At 42.3% G+C, this 19,693-nt stretch overlaps 1 protein-coding gene across 1 annotated transcript in view; it reads right to left on the bottom strand.

Moving 5' to 3' along the window:
- TSGA10 (testis specific 10) overlaps positions 1 to 19,693 on the bottom strand; it is an 80,334-nt gene that overhangs the window by 22,244 nt on the left and 38,397 nt on the right. Inside the window, exons 8-14 of the mRNA XM_073590549.1 lie at positions 18,823 to 18,900; positions 18,439 to 18,590; positions 12,954 to 13,069; positions 11,884 to 12,038; positions 8,232 to 8,278; positions 5,557 to 5,725; positions 2,352 to 2,462 (exon numbers count right to left, since the gene is read on the bottom strand). Of these exons, the coding sequence (XP_073446650.1) occupies positions 2,352 to 2,462; positions 5,557 to 5,725; positions 8,232 to 8,278; positions 11,884 to 12,038; positions 12,954 to 13,069; positions 18,439 to 18,590; positions 18,823 to 18,900 (828 nt within the window). The remainder of the gene's footprint in view (positions 1 to 2,351; positions 2,463 to 5,556; positions 5,726 to 8,231; positions 8,279 to 11,883; positions 12,039 to 12,953; positions 13,070 to 18,438; positions 18,591 to 18,822; positions 18,901 to 19,693) is intronic.

Below are 19,693 nucleotides of genomic sequence, written 5' to 3'. Positions count from 1 at the left end.
TATTTTGAACTATGATGGTAGTAGGTGTGGCAGTTTCATGTTGGATTTATAATATGAAACTGTTAGATCACAAATTAAGTGGTTAAAGGGAACCTGTCACCTGATTCATGCTTTCCCAGCCAACATTGTTGCCAAGCACCTTTGTATCTGAATGCTCCAGCGTTTCAGTGAAAATATACTTTACAGATCCGGATTCTCCCAGCACAGCTAACAGTGATTGATAGGTACATGGCTGTGTGTGTTTTTAATTATGATTCAACTAGCTTGGCCCGTGCAAAATTTTCGCACATTGGTCATCAGGGGCGCAGGCAATTTCAGAAAAAGCAAGCTGGTCAAATGTAAATGTATTTCATGAGCTGATGAACACAGACAGGTATTTATATATTGTATATTGGTAATACAATAAATTGGTTTGACAAGTAGAGGCCAAAAAATGTTTTCCAGTTGAGGTGCCACCTGCAGGTCATTGTGTCTTTCTACAGATTTATAAAAAATGAATGTTTAAACTGTATTTAGTTATAAAATCATGAATGTGTGGTTTGTTTGGCTGTTTTCTTGCTGAAGGGAGCAAGTTTACCTTTCAAATGGTGTATCGTGTGTGGGAGCAAAGTAATCAGCGAAAAAGCAGTGCATGTTTACAAATGTGTTGGTAGTGTGCTTTGGGGTACTGTGGTGCCACTTGTAGGTCATTTTTCCTTACTGCAGGTTTCTGAAAATTAATGTTTAAACTGAATTTTGCGATCAAATTGTGGATGTGTGGTTTGTTTTGCTATTTTCTTGCTGAAGGGGGCAAGTTTACCTTTCAAATGGTGTATCATTTGTGTGTGTGGGTGCAGTATTACCGTATTTTTCGGATGCACCCGAAATTTTGAGGAGAAAAATAGGAAAAAAAATTTTTGTTAATAAAATGGTGGTGCTTCTTATAATCCATGTTTCTTATTGCTTACCAGGGGTGGTGGCTGCAGTGAAGCGGGGTCCCAGGGTCACTACTGGAGGAGCCAGGAGTGGGGCTATGCTGCAGGCTGGGATGAGGGGGTGTCCTGATGTGCGGTGCGCCGCTGCGGGTGCCCGGCGGTGCTACAGGGGTGTCCGGCACTGCAGGGGTGTCCGGCGGTGCTACCTGGTGCTGCTGCGGATGTCTCTGGTGCTGCAGAGGCTCTGCCAACATTTTGTGAAAGGCCAGAGCCCACCGCAGTTCCATGGATTCCTCCTGCGCAGTGGACTCCGGGAAAATGGCCGCCGGGGGCAGTGCATACGCAGGTGGGGATCTCGGCACCAAGATTTTGGGAGATGAGATCTCGGCGTCGAGGAAACCATGGAACTGTTGGGGCTCTAGCGTTTCTGGCCTTTCACAAAATGTCTGCATAGTCCCCGCAGCAGCACCTCCAGACACCCTCGCAGCGCCAGACACCCCCGCAGCACCGCCGGACACCACATCATCCCAGCCTGCAGCAATGGTACCGGTAAGGTATATCCGCATTAAAAGACGCACCCCCATTTTCCCAAATTTGTGGGAGAAAAAGTGACGAAAAATAAGGTACATTTTTACACCAGGTGCTAGAATTTTATCAAGTTTTGGATCCATTACTGCTACTCTTTGGCCCAGGAGTTTCCGTACACCTGATACTGGGGCTATTACTCCAGACCCTCCAATAAGTAGGCTACTACAATGGTGACCTGTACCCCCCATTTTTCTTCTGTTTCATCTAACAATATATACCATTATGATACAGCCTTAGGGCTCATGCACATAACCGTATTTCTGCCCCGAGTGCAATCAGACAAAAAATCGGATCGCATTTGGACCAATGTTATTCTATGGGGCCAGGCACATGCGAGGGGAAAAAAAAAAGTCAATGAGTTCTTGGGAAAAATATTACTGTGCTCGGATATCATCTGAGTGCAGTCAGATTTTCACGGACTGACTATGGAGAAAATTGGATCACACTATGATCATACTCTCATCAAATTGTGATCAGAGTGATTAGCATAATCGGACAGATTTTCTGAGACGAAAGAACATACACTCGTGTGCCCCTACCCTTATACACATACAGACATACACATGCAACCTAAAGTTCCAGAAATAATATATAAAATCCTTAACGGGAACCTGTCAGTCGATTCATGCTGCATAAACCAGGGGCTTCATGAATCAAAGTCTGAATTGCCAGATTTCAAAACTTTTACATTTTCAGAGAAAAACATATCTGGCTGTAATTGTGCTGCCAGGTTCTGATTCATGCTGCCCGTAGTATGGAAGGCATGAATCAGCCGAAAGGTTCTCTTTAAATGTATTATATGCAGCTATTGAGATTGCCTCTGTTATGTACCCTATATATAGCACTTACTTTGGAAGCCACTGAATTTTCAAGTCGTGTGACATCTGTTTTACAACCTTGAAGTTTTAGCTTCAGATCCTGCAGTTCATTGTGGGAGTCTTTGAGCTTATGGGTTAATGTCTAAATACAAAATCAAACAATACATTAAAGGAATTTGTGTCCTTGTTCACTCCTTTATTTATGACACAAAAAAAGAAGTTGTTGAGTTCACGTTCAAGTTATTAACGCTTTCATAGCTGGGCCAATATTGGCTTTTGCATTTTCCCTTTGTCCTTTTTTTCTTGTGTCAACGTTGCTGTAGGACTTTTCTTTGTGGACAGAGTTGGAGGTTTCAATGATACCATTCACTTCATAATACCGTACAATATACTGAAAAACGGGGGAAAAATGCAAGTGGGGTGAAATGGTGAAAAAAAAAGAAGAAATTACACCATTGTTTTTGGGGTCTTCAAGGTAACAAGTTTCTCCAAGTCAGTCCAATTATGTCGATACTAACCTTAGACAGTTTTTAAAATATTTTACTAGTTTGAAAAATTAGTTGGGGTACATTTAACATTTTGCTAATTTTTTATTGTATTTTTTGAGGAGGTGCAGTGATTGAAAAATTCAAATATTAGCATTTTGTTTATCTTTGTTGTTTTGCTGAGTTTACCATATGGGTAAATTATGTTTTTAAAATGTTTTTTATTATATTTTGATAAATCAGACTTTTATGGATGCAGCAGTATTAATGTACCTATTTATCTATTTTTTATTTCTGTATTTTGAGATTGAGAAAAGGAGATATTTTATATCTTCACAACAGTTCACATGGACAACCAATTCTCTGCTACAGAAGGCAGAACAGACACACTTTCTGGATCAATGGGCATCCCATCAGTCAGCCCCACATACCTATAGAATATCAAACTGATACAGTGGGGCAAAAAAGTATTTAGTCACTCAGCAATAGTGCAAGTTCCACCACTTAAAAAGATGAGAGGCGTCTGTAATTTACATCATAGGTAGACCTCAACTATGGGAGACAAACTGAGAAAAAAAAATCCAGAAAATCACATTGTCTGTTTTTTTTTCATTTTATTTGCATATTATGGTGGAAAATAAGTATTTGGTCAGAAACAAAATTTCAACTCAATACTTTGTGATATATCCTTTGTTGGCAATGACAGAGGTCAAACGTTTTCTGTAAGTCTTCACAAGGTTGCCACACACTGTTGTTGGTATGTTGGCCCATTCCTCCATGCAGATCTCCTCTAGAGCAGTGATGTTTTTGGCTTTTCGCTTGGCAACACAGACTTTCAACTTCCTCCAAAGGTTTTCTATAGGGTTGAGATCTGGAGACTGGCTAGGCCACTCCAGGACCTTGAAATGCTTCTTACGAAGCCACTCCTTCGTTGCCCTGGCGGTGTGCTTTGGATCATTGTCATGTTGAAAGACCCAGCCACGTTTCATCATCAATGCCCTTGCTGATGGAAGGAGGTTTGCACTCAAAATCTCACGATACATGGCCCCATTCATTCTTTCATGTACCCGGATCAGTCGTCCTGGCCCCTTTGCAGAGAAACAGCCCCAAAGCATGATGTTTCCACCACCATGCTTTACAGTAGGTATGGTGTTTGATGGATGCAACTCAGTATTCTTTTTCCTCCAAACACGACAAGTTGTGTTTCTACCAAACAGTTCCAGTTTGGTTTCATCAGACCATAGGACATTCTCCCAAAACTCCTCTGGATCATCCAAATGCTCTCTAGCAAACTTCAGACGGGCCCGGACATGTACAGGCTTAAGCAGTGGGACACGTCTGGCACTGCAGGATCTGAGTCCATGGTGGCGTAGTGTGTTACTTATGGTAGGCCTTGTTACATTGGTCCCAGCTCTCTGCAGTTCATTCACTAGGTCCCCCCGCGTGGTTCTAGGATTTTTGCTCACCGTTCTTGTGATCATTCTGACCCCACGGGGTGGGATTTTGCGTGGAGCACCAGATTGAGGGAGATTATCAGTGGTCTTGTATGTCTTCCATTTTCTAATTATTGCTCCCACAGTTGATTTCTTCACTCCAAGCTGGTTGGCTATTGCAGATTCAGTCTTCCCAGCCTGGTGCAGGGCTACAATTTTGTTTCTGGTGTCCTTTGACAGCTCTTTGGTCTTCACCATAGTGGAGTTTGGAGTCAGACTGTTTGAGGGTGTGCACAGGTGTCTTTGTATACTGATAACAAGTTTAAACAGGTGCCATTACTACAGGTAATGAGTGGAGGAAAGAGGAGACTCTTAAAGAAGAAGTTACAGGTCTGTGAGAGCCAGAAATCTTGATTGCTTGTTTCTGACCAAATACTTATTTTCCACCATAATATGCAAATAAAATGAAAAAAAAAACAGACAATGTGATTTTCTGGATTTTTTTTTCTCAGTTTGTCTCCCATAGTTGAGGTCTACCTATGATGTAAATTACAGACGCCTCTCATCTTTTTAAGTGGTGGAACTTGCACTATTGCTGACTGACTAAATACTTTTTTGCCCCACTGTATGTCATAATGTTGACATGATCAAATTAAATATTAAAGAAAACTAAGGCATGGCTTTATTAAGATTCAAAGGAAGAAATGGTCCGGCTTAACAGGTGCATGCAAAATATCTTCAATGTTTTATTCAAAAATATTTAAAAGACTATAGCAAATTCATAGAAAAATATGTTGTACGCATTTGCTATACTCTTTCCATTTTTTTTTTTTTAAATAAAATAGTGAAGATTTATTTTTTTACAACACACCTGTTAAACCGAACCATTTCTTCCTTTGGATCTTCAGAAGTTGTCCCAAGCCTGGTGTATACAATTTATTTATGGTGAGCTTGTTATCTCTACCTTAACGATTCAGTAAAATTGGCTATGCACATGCCACTATTAATGAATTCGCTAGAGTACAATATGGCAAATTTATTTAGTGGCATACAAATCTTTGCTAAGTGCTACTTGACAGAAATACTACTACAGTCAACGACTGAAGTAGCATTTCTGGCGTAAAAGACGCCAACACTTTTTGCTAAATTTGACAGGTGGACGTAGTCACATCCCGTACCATTACAGCTCCTCCCCAATATTGTGCCCAATATTTTGTTGTAAAAGCTTTGATGAATTGTGTTTTTTATTCAGTTTAGGGTTTTTATTTCAGTTTAGAAACAAAAATCTTGGCTTGCAGATAATTAACAAACACATTACCTGTATCTCAACCTTGCTCTTGGATAAATCATCATGAAGAGCAAAGTTTTCCTGAACTACGGTCTCCTTTTCCCTTCCTGTTTGAGACAATTCTTCATTGATCTCATCCATTTGTCGACATAGCCGACTGACTTCCTGCTCATGACTGCTGATAGTCTTAGAAGATTGCCTAATAAACAAAAAGAAACACAAAACTGTCAATGATCTCTATTTGATACAAATAATACGCTATTATTAAAGGGGGTGGCCAATACTTTACAAGTCCTGTTCACATGAGTGAACTGCCATTGATAAGCACTTTACTAAATAGAGGAAAAGGAAAAGAACGTTCAGCCCCATGATGGTGCAAAATGGTTTATTTAGTGGAAGAGTACAAAAAAATAGCCATGTACAAGGCACAATTAAGATTTGCAAGGAAAAAAAAGAAAATTAAAACATTGTATCAACACTTTTCTGGTGCAATGGCGCCTTCAATCATGATTAAGGGTGCCATTCCACCAGAAACGGGATTTAGTAAGAAGGGAGCAGAGGATTCTGAAGAGGAAAAGATCTGTGACAACAAGTTTATAATATTTCATCTTTGGCCGGCATGTTAAACAGTTCAAGACATGACAATTTTCTCCCATTACTAACTATGCAGAGTTTTTTTTATACATGCAGTTTTAAGAGCTTTAAAATTGTTGTATCATTTTTCGTGACACTTGGAGTCTAATTTTTATGTTATTTTCATATTGTTTTTTTGGCAATATAAGGCGATATCAAATAAAAAAAATAAATAAAAAATCGCCCTGTTTTTTTTAAAAAATAACCATAAAGAACCGCTGTATACATTTTCGGTTTTGCTGCCCTTTCCATAACAATTAGTTTTATATATCAAATATAGTTATTTCTTTAGATGGGATGTGGGTCTAGTAATATTCAGACTAACAGCAGCTTTTTTAAATTATTTTGTTTTTCCCTGCGTATTTATTCATACAGTATTTACCTTTTTTTCCGCACATTGTGCCCCCAAAGGTAATAAAAAAAACCTTTGAGGGGTATTTCAACATTTCATACATTTAAATACATTTTTTTTATTTCTGATCTCCCCCAGTTAGGGTATGTGCACACGTTGCAGATTCTGCTGCGGATCCGCAGCGGTTTTAGCCCTGCGGATCCGCAGAAGTTTCTGCTGCATTGTACAGTACCATTAAAATTAATGAAAAACAAAAAACGCTGTGCACATGCTGCGGATTTTTCCGTGTGGATTTGCTGCAGTTTTAAATCTGCAGCATGTCAATTCTTTGTGCGGAATCCGCAGCGGTTTGGCACCTGCTCCATGATCTGGTGTCAAAACGCAGGGGAAAACCGCAGGCTAATCCGCAGGTAAAACGCAAGTCTTTTGACTTAGCCACATCCGCGCGGAAAAATCCGCAGCAGAATCTGCAACGTGTGCACTCACCCTTAGAGGGTTAGTTCCGCTTCATGCCTCCACTCCAAAGCTCCATTGGTTCTATTAGGATCCAGTAGCTTCTGCTCCCTCTTGTCACCCTACAATCACATTATCTTTGGGTCTGGAGGAAGAAGCACTGTTAACATCTCCTATATTTTAGACACCATGCTTGCTCATTTTTATGTATGCAGAGATCTGGAAAGCAGAGATGGTAATAAACCATCTCTACCTTCTCTATTTGGAGTCCGACTATTTCTGAGAACTGGTTACCTGCTCCTACAGCTGCTGCTGTACAGTCTCTTTTTAGAACATCACTGCAAAGTAATATGTGGACCTCTCAGACTGTTTACCATAAGCATGTAGGTGGTCCAGAAATAAAGTACTCTATTTAGGTTTTATGCACACTGTACAGGCGCATAAGGATTCTCCTTGTGGTTCTAAGAAATGTATTAAGTCCCAGTTCTTTCAAATACAAGTCCACCAATTCTTTTACATGGTCAGTCTGTTCCTCTATTACTGCAACATCAGTGTTTGAATTGATATAAAAATAAGGTTGTAGATCTGAAGCCTTTGTCACTCCAGCTCTATTGTCCACCCAGTGCTGCCTCCTTCTTCTTGACTGACAGCTCCTTTGCCTAAGTCACTCATCATAAAGGCTGTCAGACAAGCAGGAGAAATCGGCACTGCGTGGGGAATAGAGCTGTTGTAACAGAGGCTTCAGATCTACAGCCTCATTAGCATACAAATGGATATGCTCATTTTTCTGTGACAGAGGAATGGACTGGCCATGTAAAGGTATGGCTGGACTTGTCTTTGAAATAGCTACATGTCCATCTAAATAGTATGGGGTTGAAATCCTGCTGACAAATTCCCTTACAATAAAGCTGTGAGCTGTGCTTCTTAGGCAATCAGAGGCTAAATATGTGAGTAGTGTCCAGTGTTGGAATTTTCGATCAGTGTCCTGTGACAATGTACAGTGCATGCCCTATGGGATGGGGCAATCATCACTGCATTACAGCAATGGCATTTGGTGCACCAATATTTTGTTTTCTTTCTGAAAGTTACCTATTACAAACATGGCTATGTAAAATGATTTCAGGCTAACACTACACGTTTATTTGTACATAATGTGACTATGAATTGTGAGGGCCTAAGGCACAATGTGTCTTGTGATTTGTGGCTGATGAGAAGCGAATCTGGCACCGACATTGTATGTAACGTGTAATTAAAAATATAAGATTACCGCGCTGATTCCTCCATCTCCCGAAGCATACGTTGTATCGAATTTTCCTGAAGAGGAAACATAATGAAATATTTAGTAAACTTGCCTTTACATGTGCACATATGTAGTACTCAAGGATTTTCTATTGTAGTCTTAGATGCCATGTATGACACCTGTGGTCTAAAAACTTAATTTCACATGCGTGTTCCTCCATGCAACCAACAAGCAGCCATTTATAATGGTATGATTTAAAGGGATTATCCATCCTTTTAAAATTAATGGCTTATGATTTGGAAAAGACATTAACATTAGATCTCTGGAGGTCTGTGACGCTTCTGGGGTTTTGGCAGCGTCCGAGAGTGGACCCTCTGGGTCGCGGAACTGAGGCCTCCGGGGCGAGCGCACCAGGTGGAACCGACCCCTATACAGGGACCGTTAGGGGTAGGCCCGCGGGGGATCAGACACCGCGACTGCTGGAACCAAGAGGGACGGCTTGAAGGACTGGAGAGACCACAAACAGGAGAGAAGACTGCACTGGAACTAAAGTACAGAGCTCCCTGTGGAGCGGCTGAGGAGAGATGCAGAGCAGTGGAGCCTGAAGCAACGAGGAAGACAGACGGACAGCAGGCAAAAGGACAGGACTGGGAGAAGGCCAGAGACTAGGGAGTGGGACAGAAGCGAAGGCTAAGGAACACGGACCAGGCAGGACGGAGGGCAGACAAGGAGACAAACAGAGGCAGAGACAGCAAGACAGAGACTAGGGAAAGCACTAAACAGAGGGGAAACCTATAGGGAACCTATAGGTGGCCAAATAGTGTAAAGGATTTCACACAAGAACCAGGCGTCTTCCCCTTATGGAAGACGCCTGATAAATCCCCTGCCGGCAGGCGATTGGCTGACCGCTAATCGACCGCCACCCACCGCAGGGTTAAACATCATGACGGGCACGCGCCCGCGCCCTAGTGCGCATGTGCGGTCGGGGAGCTGCAGGAGGAGAGGGAGCGCGTGAGCCGGAGGAAGGAGGGAGCGCGCGAGGCACCGGGTGAGTGACTGCCGCAGGGGAACCCGATGCCCGTGGGACGGCGGCGGCCACGGCTGCAGCGGTTACAAGGTCTGACTTTCAGCATCCCCTCCAGTCAGCTGTATGTGGAGGCTGCAGACTGGATCTCACTGTGCTGTGTTTTTTACTTTGGCTGTAATTTTACTGGCTGTTCCAAATATTGTAATGCTATTCCATTCACTTCAATAGAACAGCGCTGCAAAACCCTGACACTAAGCTGCTATAAACATTGAACAGGCCAAAGCACTTACATGAACACCACAGCCTCTTACAAAAGCTGATTGGAAGAGCGATCCCTACTGACATAATATTGATGGCTTATCCTCAAGATAAACAATCGGTTTTCAAAGGTTGTATAACCCTTTAATGTCACTAAGGCCTCATTCAGATTTCAGTGATTTCTCTTGTACAAAAAAATTGCTTTGCGTTTCATCAGTGATTTTGATCAGCGTTTCATCAGTTTGGTCAGTGCCAGATTTTACCATCAGACTTTGGTCAGAGATTTATCAGTTTTCCTTGGATGGGGAAAAATAGATGCCTCTCCTATCAACCAGTCTGTGCAAAGCCTACAGCACACGGACGGCATCCAAGTGCTGTCCGATTTTCTTCACAGATCCACAGTTTTGCATTGGTGAGTTTCATCCGACACTTGGAACAATATGGAACAAGTCCCCGCATTTTTGGAAGTAGCATTAAGACCAAGGAAAAAAAGAATTGTGAACTACCCCATAGACTATGTGAACATGAATAGCACTAGTTCAAGAAAAAAGGTCATATGTCTGAGCCCTCACATATACAACTTTTGGATGATTCAGAGATATTTAACGTATTACTAAAAACTATTTGGTGGAAAAGAGCCGAGTTGAAAGCTGTAGTGCCTCAGTTATTAGCTACGAGAATGGATATTCTATGCAATAATTTAATAATTATTTGTAGCAGTGACTTCTTACCTGGATCGTTTTTTCTTTATCCTGCATTACTACTAGAGGAATTATAGAAAAAAGGACAGCAATACGACAGATTCTGCCATCCTGTCACTGGAAGATACCCAAGCTTAGCAATAATTTGCTGAACACAGTTGTACAGGATTCGAGATGAAGAGGATGCCAATACTATGCACTGAGCAGCAGCTTCATTTCGTGGTCATACGGATATAGCTTTTTATAGAAACCAGTCCTGCCCGCCTAGATGTGTTCTTAGCGGCAAACTTTCAGTGTGAGCATTACAGCATTAAAAAGCACATAGTAATTAGCTACCTGTCACTGTATCAGTAATCGTAACTATGGATAAAGAGTTAAAAATGTAAAGGGGTCTGAATACTTTCCGTGCCCACTATACATAAGGTCTTGCAATGCCTGCACATGATCAAAGAGACATAGCGAATCAGAAAAACTATACTACATTTCTAATTGGGAGGTATATGCTAATATTATTATCATCATCACAACTACTACATAATTAGGATAGGATCTTGGAGATGGGAATACACCATTAATGATTTTTTTTTAACCTTAGGACAGGTCAGCAATATTGGAGTAGTGGAGCGTCGTCTCCCAGCAGACCCACAAAGCAGCTTAGGACACCTATCCTCAATATTTACCTGGCAATGTACACTTTGGTGCACACCGGCAGAGCCGCTCCCTTCCAGAGAACAGAGCTGAGTTGCACCATAAGGCATCGCCACTAATGGGTATGGTACAGTACTGTGGCTGATAAATATAGAAGGGAGCACAATACTAGATGGCGTGCTGTGGCTTTATCAAATCAGCTGGGAGTGGGACACCAATGATCACATATTGATTTGCTATTCCAAAGATAGGACATCAATATAAAAATCTCCCCCCCCAAAAAAAATAAATAAATAAAAATTAAATATGATACATGAAATAAGGAATGCGCTCATATTAGTGATGAGCGAGTACACTTGTTGCTCGGGTTTTTCTGAGCATGCTCGGGTGGTCTGAGAGTATTTTGGCGTGCTCAGAGATCTAGATTTCATCATCTCAGCTGCATGATTTGTGACTGCTAGACAGCTTGAATACATTTGTGCAATGCCTGTTTGTTAGGGAATTCCAACATGTATTCAGCCTGTCTACAAGTCGGAAATCATGCAGCTGAGACAACGAAATCTAAATCTCCGAGCACGCCAAAATACTCGGAGACCACCCGAGCATGCTCAGGAAAACCCGAGCAACGAGTATACTCGCTCATCACTAGTTCATATACAAAGGAGTACAACAATAATTAACGGGATTGTCCCAGGAAAACATGTTTTTAAATAGGAAATGTTTTTCCTTAGGGTGTTTTTTCATTGCGTTGAGTTACACATTCGTTGGTCCCGTCGGGGCTTAGGTGTGAACGCCCCACAAAATGGGATTCAGGCGTATGTGCCAATGGGGCCATAGCTTATAATGGTGTTGACAGAGCAAATCTGCGCTCTGACGTGCATGATTTTTGGGCGTATAGGCCTATTGCAGGAGGACACTCAGACGCGGTAGACTGATCATGGGACAACCCCTTTAAAATAATGATTACTGTAGGTCAACATGATCTTGTTGATCCAGACTTGTGCATATTCGTAGCAATTAAAATGGTAGAACAAATTAAAATTACTTTAAGAGCAAGGCTGTCCTCAAGAGAGGAAATCTTCTCGCTTTTCTGATCCATACTGTATAATAAATTATCCTTTTCTTTGTCCATCTCTGCAATGGTTTTCTGCAGAATTGTAATTTCTTCCTTCTTTAAAAGGCTTTGGTTTGACTGTTCATCTTAAAATGGGAAATGCAGTAATGAATTAGACATATTGGCACATTAAAACAGCAGCCGTACATATGACCAGAGCATATTCACCCAGGTTAGGTTAGCCAACCAATCTGAACAAACCATTCTTTGTAATAACTGAATGTATGAGGAAACTGAGACAAGTGCCAGCCAAAATAACATTCTGCCAGAATTTTAGTTTGATGCCTCTGTTTCGTACAGACCCATTAATGGGCACCATCAGAGGTGCACGGGGTTCTATGGTAACTGTAAAAATCCCCCAAAACCCTATAAGGCGCCATATGAATGAAATGATATGTAAGCAGAAGTACAGTAAGGCTTTGTGAATTCTATTGGGGCAATAATATGTACAAAACTGAGCCTCAAAGGGGTATTCTCAAGTTTGATAGTTATTGGGAAAGGGTATAACTTTCCAATCACTGAAGTTCCAGCTGCTAGGACCCCCATCAATCCCGAGAACCGGGGTTCAATGGGAGTGAGGCGATGGTCGATCATGCGCACTGACACTCCATTCATTCTTAGTAAATAAAACCGCAGAAGATAGGTGAGCACTGATCTTTGGCACTCTGATAACAATGAATGGAGCCGCAGTGTGCCTGATTGACCTTCGCTCCGTTCAGGATTATGGTTCTCAGGATAGGAGGAGTCACCAAATTCAGACCAAGAGTGAACAGGAAGTTATCCCCAATTCCACGGATAGAGGATAACTTTCAAACTTGAGAATAACTCTTTGATTTGGATGGCCATTACCAAAAGGCATTTGTATCAGATTTCTTAGAAGGAGCTTGGGAATTCTATAAGAAACCTTGCTATTACTCATAGAAAATATTTCTTATTACTGATAATAGAAAATATTGAAGTTAGTGTCGGAAACACGAGAAATGAATTACTGTATAGCCTACCTATCTTATTTTCCAGCCTAACAAATTTCTCTTGTGCCAACTGTAGTTCATTGAGCTTCAGTGAAAGTCGTCGCTGAGCCTCATCTAATGAGTGTTCAGTTTTATTATTCAGCAATCTGAAATGTGAATGATCCATAAATGTAAACAGACTGATACCATCAATCACATAGCAAAGAAAATTTCCACACTTATGTTTAAGACCCCCATGCACATTAGATTACAGTCGGCATAACTTGCTGATAAATCGCTGCCACAGGAGTCTGACGCGGCTCTCTAATAGAACATACAGGAGTACATGGCCGAGCCTATTGTACCATGGGAGAGCTAGCTGTCAGCCAAATGATCTAATGTACATGGGGCCCTATACATACTGAGGAAACAATTGGCAGTAGAACACAATGTGTGGATCTCACAAACAAATACAATGTCTTAAAAAAGTATTCCTAGCCATGAACTTTTCTACATTGTATTCACGTCACACCCACAAACTTAAATATATTTTATTGGGATTTTATGTGATATACTAAACACAAAGTAGCTGTCATGGTCACGTGTGACTGGACACACCGCCTCCAGCAGGGCGAATTTATATGACATGCGTAACCCTGGATACACCGCCTCCAGCAGGGAGAATTTAAATAATAGAACGTGCAGCCGGATACATCGCCTCCAGCAGGTGAATTTCAGTAGTACACGTATGTCTGGATACACCGCCTTCAGCAGGGCAAATTTCAGAATAAAGGGGAAAACCAGGAAAACAATTACAATGGTGGCCCTGCGATAGGGAACGGGGACGTGGAGACCTCCTGCACTCCCCTGAGTCAGTGTCTCTACACTCCTAACGATCCCTAGGCCGGTTCTGCACCGGGCGCCGATCAGGATACCTGAAATCCCTAGCTCGCCCTGAATCAATCCCTTACTAGTGAAGTGGACGGTGCAGAAACTAATCCCACCACTGCACTAAAACACACATTGAGGAAAGTGACAAACAGGGAAACACCACTTAGCTTTGCTCTGTTGCTAATGCTCCAAGCAACAGAGTCCGACACCTGAGTGCATCTTTTCCTCCAACCGGATCCAACAACTGAGTGCAGCTTTCCAGCAACAGAGTCCCACATCTGAGTGCAGCTTTACAGCAACAGAGTCCAGCATCCGAGTGCAGCTTTCCAGCAACAGAGTCCAGCATCTGAGTGCAGCTCTCTTCCAGCAACAGAGTCCAGCATCTGAGTGCAGCTTTCACCATAGCTGCCACTCTACCAAGCTTTGCAAGAACTCCTCGCTGCCACCATAGCTGCCACTCCATCATGCTTTACAAGAACTCCTCGCTGACACCATAGCTGCCACTCCTCCAAGCTTTGCCAGAACTCCTCGCTGACACATAGCTGCCACTCCAGGATTCTGACTGAGCTGCCAGGAACTCTCTCTAGCTCCTTCCTTCACCAAGGATGGTTCTAAAACACCAATATCACCAACAGTGAGGGAGAACACCTGATACACCTTTACAGTTAGGAGTCAGAGTCTCACACCTGTTAGAGATTCCCGTGCAATAACGCTCACCACAACCAGGGGGCAAACTAGAACAAAAGACACCACTGTGCAATAACCCCAATTACCACCGGGGGCAAAACCAACTCCAAGCAACCAGTTCAAAGGAAAAAAAAGGTTACTTATTCAAAACCTGTCATATCCAACCTGGATCATGACAGTACTCTCCCTCAATGAGGGGCCTCTGGACCCTCAAAACCGCTCCTCATCATAGAACCACCCACAGAGGGGATGCCCAGATCCAGAGTTCACCTCTGCAACTACCTGTACTTTAGGTTAAAGACAAATGGACACCGCTGGTATTGACAATGCATGTTCTGGCGGCGTTGCCCATCCCCAGAGCACCGTCCTGGGGAGCGAGTTGTGTATGAGCATGTTTGGAGGTAAAACAAGCAGACAAGACTCCGCACACACTTCCACTGGATGTTATTTGGTGGACACCCATACACGCTCGTTCACACACTGGTCCGGACCAGAACGTTTATTGCCACTCATTACTTTGTCAAATACTGTGAACTTTTACTGGAACTGACAACAGAGGTGTCCCCCTGTGTCACCACACTCACACCCCCGCTATTCACCAAGGGAAACACCACCCTCCAACCGCTCCTACTACGAGGCCTGTGCCTCTCTGGGTTGGCTAATGGCGACGGTTGAGACTTTCCCCTACTCCCTGGCAGCACCCCTGCAGCCACAACTGGAGAAGGGGACGAGGATATGGAGGAAATATACACTCCCTGGTCGCCTTCCTCCACACGACCAGGAGGGAGCGGTTTCTTCGGTGGTATGGAAGGTTTGGCGTGAGCCCTGCGGACTATAACACAAATCCGTCCACCACAGGAACGTACCCCTTCACCTCGGGGCATACCAGGCAGCATCATGGGGACACCCACTCCTCCCACCTGCCTGGGTGTGTCCGCGTGTATGAGCAAGTCCCGCTCACCAGCAGGGACTCTGGGGGCTTCTTTGCCAGAGCCGCAGTTTGATTTTCTGGTTGAGCCAGAGGGAAGGCCCCAGACCCTGATAACTGCTGCTGGAACTGCTTCAACACACCATGCAGCTCCTCACTCACCACAGTGAGGCCCAGCAGCAATTACTCACCAGCCTGAACTTAGCCTAAGGCCTACCAGAAAAAAAAAAGTAAGGTTGGTGATAATGTCATGGTCACGTGTGACTGGACACATCGCCTCCAGCAGGGCGAATTTATATGACACGCGTGACCCTGGATACACCGCCTCCAGCAGGGCAAATTTAAATAATAGAACGTGCAGCCGGATACACCGCCTCCAGCAAGCGAATTTCAGTATTACACGTATGTCTGGATACACCGCCTCCAGCAGGGCAAATTTCAGAATAAAGGGGAAAACCAGGAAAACAATTACAATGGTGGCCCTGCGATAGGGAACGGGGACGTGGAGACCTCCTGCACTCCCCTGAGTCAGTGTCTCTACACTCCAAACGATCCCTAGGCCGGTTCCGCACCGGGCGCCGATCAGGATACCTGAAATCCCTAGCTCGCCCTGAATCAATCCCTTACTAGTGAAGTGGACGGTGCAGAAACTAATCCCACCACTGCACTAAAACACACATTGAGGAAAGTGACAAACAGGGAAACACCAGTTAGCTTTGCTCTGCTGCTAATGCTCCAAGCAACAGAGTCCGACACCTGAGTGCATCTTTTCCTCCAACCGGATCCAACACCTGAGTGCAGCTTTACAGCAACAGAGTCCAGCCTCTGAGTGCAGCTCTCTTCCAGCAACAGAGTCCAGCATCTGAGTGCAGCTTTCACCATAGCTGCCACTCCACCAAGCTTTGCAAGAACTCCTTGCTGACACCATAGCTGCCACTCCACCAAGCTTTGCAAGAACTCCTCGCTGACACCATAGCTGCCACTCCACCATGCTTTACAAGAACTCCTCGCTGACACCATAGCTGCCACTCCACCATGCTTTACAAGAACTCCTCGCTGACACCATAGCTGCCACTCCTCCAAGGTTTGCCAGAACTCCTCGCTGACACCATAGCTGCCACTCCAGGATTCTGACTGAGCTGCCAGGAACTCTCTCTAGCTCCTTCCTTCACCAAGGATGTTTGGAAAACACCAATATCAACAACAGTGAATGAGAACACCTGACACACCTTTATAGTTAGGAGCCAGAGTCTCACACCTGTTAGAGATTCCCGTGCAATAACGCTCACCACCACCGGGGGCAAACTAGAACAAAAGACACCATTGTGCAATAGCCCCAATGACTACCGGGGGCAAAACCAACTCCAAGCAACCAGCTCAAAGGAAAAAAAAGGTTACTTATTCAAAACCTGTAATATCCAACCTGGATCATGACAGTAGCAAGTATTTACGAAGTGTAAAGGAAATGATACGTTTTTTTAATTAATTCAAAAATATAAATCTAAAAATTGTGTTATGTATTTGTACTCAGCCCCGAGTCAATACTTTGTAGGACCACCTTTCGCTGCAATTACTGTTGCAAACCGTTTGGGGTATGTCTCTACCAGCTTTGCACATCTAGAGGCTGACATTTTTGCCCATTCTTCTTTGCAAACTAGCTCTAGATCAGTGGATTGGTTTCTCAATGAGATTTAGGTCTGGAATGTGACTTCGCCATTCACACACATGAATATGCTTTCATCTAAGCCATTCCATTGTAGCTCTGACAGTATGTTTGGGGTTGTTGTCCTGCTGGAAGGTGAACCTATGCTCCAGTCTCAAGTCTTTTCCAGCCTCTATCAAGTTTTACCCCAGGATTACCCTGTATTTAGCTCCATCCCTCTTCCCATCAACTCTGGCCAGCTTTCTTGTCCCTGCTGAAGAAAAGCATCCACACAGCACGTTGCTGCCAACATGTTTGACAGTGGGGATGATGTTTTCAGGGTTATGTGCAGTGTTGGCTTTCAACCACACATAGCCTTTTGTATTTAGCGTAAAAAGTTCAACTCTGATCTCGTCTGACCAGAGCACCTTCTTTCACATGCTAGCTGTATCCCCTACATGGCTTTTTGCAAACTGCAAACAGGACTTCTTATTGCTTGCCTTAAAAATGGCCTTCTTTCCACTCTATGTCTTGGTAGGTTTGCAGTTGTGCCATATTATTTCCATTTTTGGATGGTGGATTGAACAAAGTTCTATGAGATGTTGAGAGTTTGGGCTATTTTTTATAACCTAACCATGCATTACTCTACTCCGCAACTTTATCCCTGACCTGTTTGGTGTGTTCCTTAGATTTCATGATGCTGTTTGATCCTTAATGTTCTCAAACAAACTTCAGTTGCCTTCACAGAACAGCTGTGGATATATTGAGAATACATTTCACAAAAGTGAACTCAATTTATTAATCATGTGACTTCTGGAGGCAATTGGTGTCTCAGGATTTTATTTAGGGATATTAAACTACAGGGAATACAAATGAACGTTACAACTTTCTGACTTATATTTTTAAAATAATTAGAAAACCATTGATCATTTCCTTTACACTTAAAAAAATACTTGCTATTTTGTGTTGGTATATCACATAAAATACTGGTAAGTTTGTGGGTGTAACATGAAAAAATATAGAAAAGTTTGTGGGGTATACTGTAAAAACTTTTTAAAGTCACTGTTTGCATATGCTGATTTGCATGCAGCTTCTTTGATTGCATGTAATGGGATTCAAAAAATCCTCTAAAACTGAAACAGATTTATGATCGACAACTAAAATCTTCAGTCTTTTCACAACATTAGCCCCCTACTTTTTATAGGGCTCTCCTCCCATGTAGAATGCATGTAAAGACTGAATGGAAAATTTCATTTATAAGCTGTAGAAATAATTCACACTGCTTTGCTATGAGCAATATTCTATTTGAAGAGTATATATCAGCTTTCACATATTTGCATGGTGCTTTATTAATTATTCTAAATAGTAATTTCCTTATTCAAATATACCTCAGAGAGTCACATTCAGATTTCTGCTGTCTCAACTCATTTTCCGCCTCAGCTGCTCTTCTGCTATATATTTTTAATTCATTTTCCATTGTTGATACTGAGTCTTTCATTAAAGACAGCTCAGACTTCTGGTCCATACGTTCAATTTCTATCTGTATAAGACATTAAAAATATCCGGCAGATTAATGAAAAATAGGAGTGATTGTGAATAGGGAGGCATGCCATTTGGTTACACAGTTTTTGCTATGTATACATCTTTATGTAGAAAAAAATCTACAAATGAGGTGTTAAAGAGACCAAGGTAAAAGTTTCTATGCAACTATGTAAAAGCTGTAAAGGTTATACAAGTGATCCCGAAATTTTTATTCGATATGTTGGCCTTACTATTTGCATTGATGACTGTAAATCCTCAATTTTCTGTTCCAGATGAGCTCTATCACCTATGGCGGTTTCTTGCGAAATCTGCATTGACAAAGATTTATTAAAACAAGATTTGGGAAGCTAAATATAGCAGAAATCTGGGGTAATTTGTGCAAAAAAGCGTGTCAAATATTTCATGTTTTGCGGCGTGTACAATGAAAGGGCGTAGTTTCACTGAAAAGGTGGGTAGCTTCATGGAAAGGGGTAAGATCTAGTGTGCATCAAAGTGAGCCAAAATTCTGGCACAAAGTAAGCCAACTGATAGGTGATGTGAACATAGACTAGAAAGTCATAAAGTTAGACAGATTTATCAAGCAACATGTACCACGTTGATAAATCTTGCACATTGTAAGACAGTCTTCTCTAAGTTTGCACGGTTAAACTGTATAGATAAGTATGTCCCAATGTGTCTCCAACCTTTTTACATACAAGTACGGTATATGAAAACCTACTCAACAAATGAATAAACCAAATTAAATTAAAGTCCAGATTGTGAAGACTTAAAAAATATTTTATTAATTACACAATAAAAGCAAAACCAGACAAAAAAGACATAATGCAATACCATAAAATGTCGTAATGTATGAAGGTAGTTACATAGTAAACACATAAGCCATAAGTAAATATAGTGATCATAAAAATTCCATCCGCAACAAAGTGCATATAATGAGCAGGTAAAGAGTATAAAAACTCAAATAAAGTGCATAGGAAATGTAATAAGATCATAGATACCCGTCATCAATGGCTACATGTGTCTCCAGCTCCCTCCAACGTACGTTTCGCCTACCGTGGCTTTCTCAAGGAGACTTTAATTTAATTTGGTTTATTCATTTGT

The sequence above is a fragment of the Dendrobates tinctorius genome, unplaced genomic scaffold (genome assembly GCF_039654945.1).
Source record: "Dendrobates tinctorius isolate UK_male_01 unplaced genomic scaffold, ASM3965494v1 ptg000117l, whole genome shotgun sequence".
Classification (NCBI taxonomy): domain Eukaryota; kingdom Metazoa; phylum Chordata; class Amphibia; order Anura; family Dendrobatidae; genus Dendrobates; species Dendrobates tinctorius.
The sequence above is the reverse complement of the archived record's forward strand: the minus strand, read 5'-3'. Positions and strand labels throughout refer to the sequence as shown.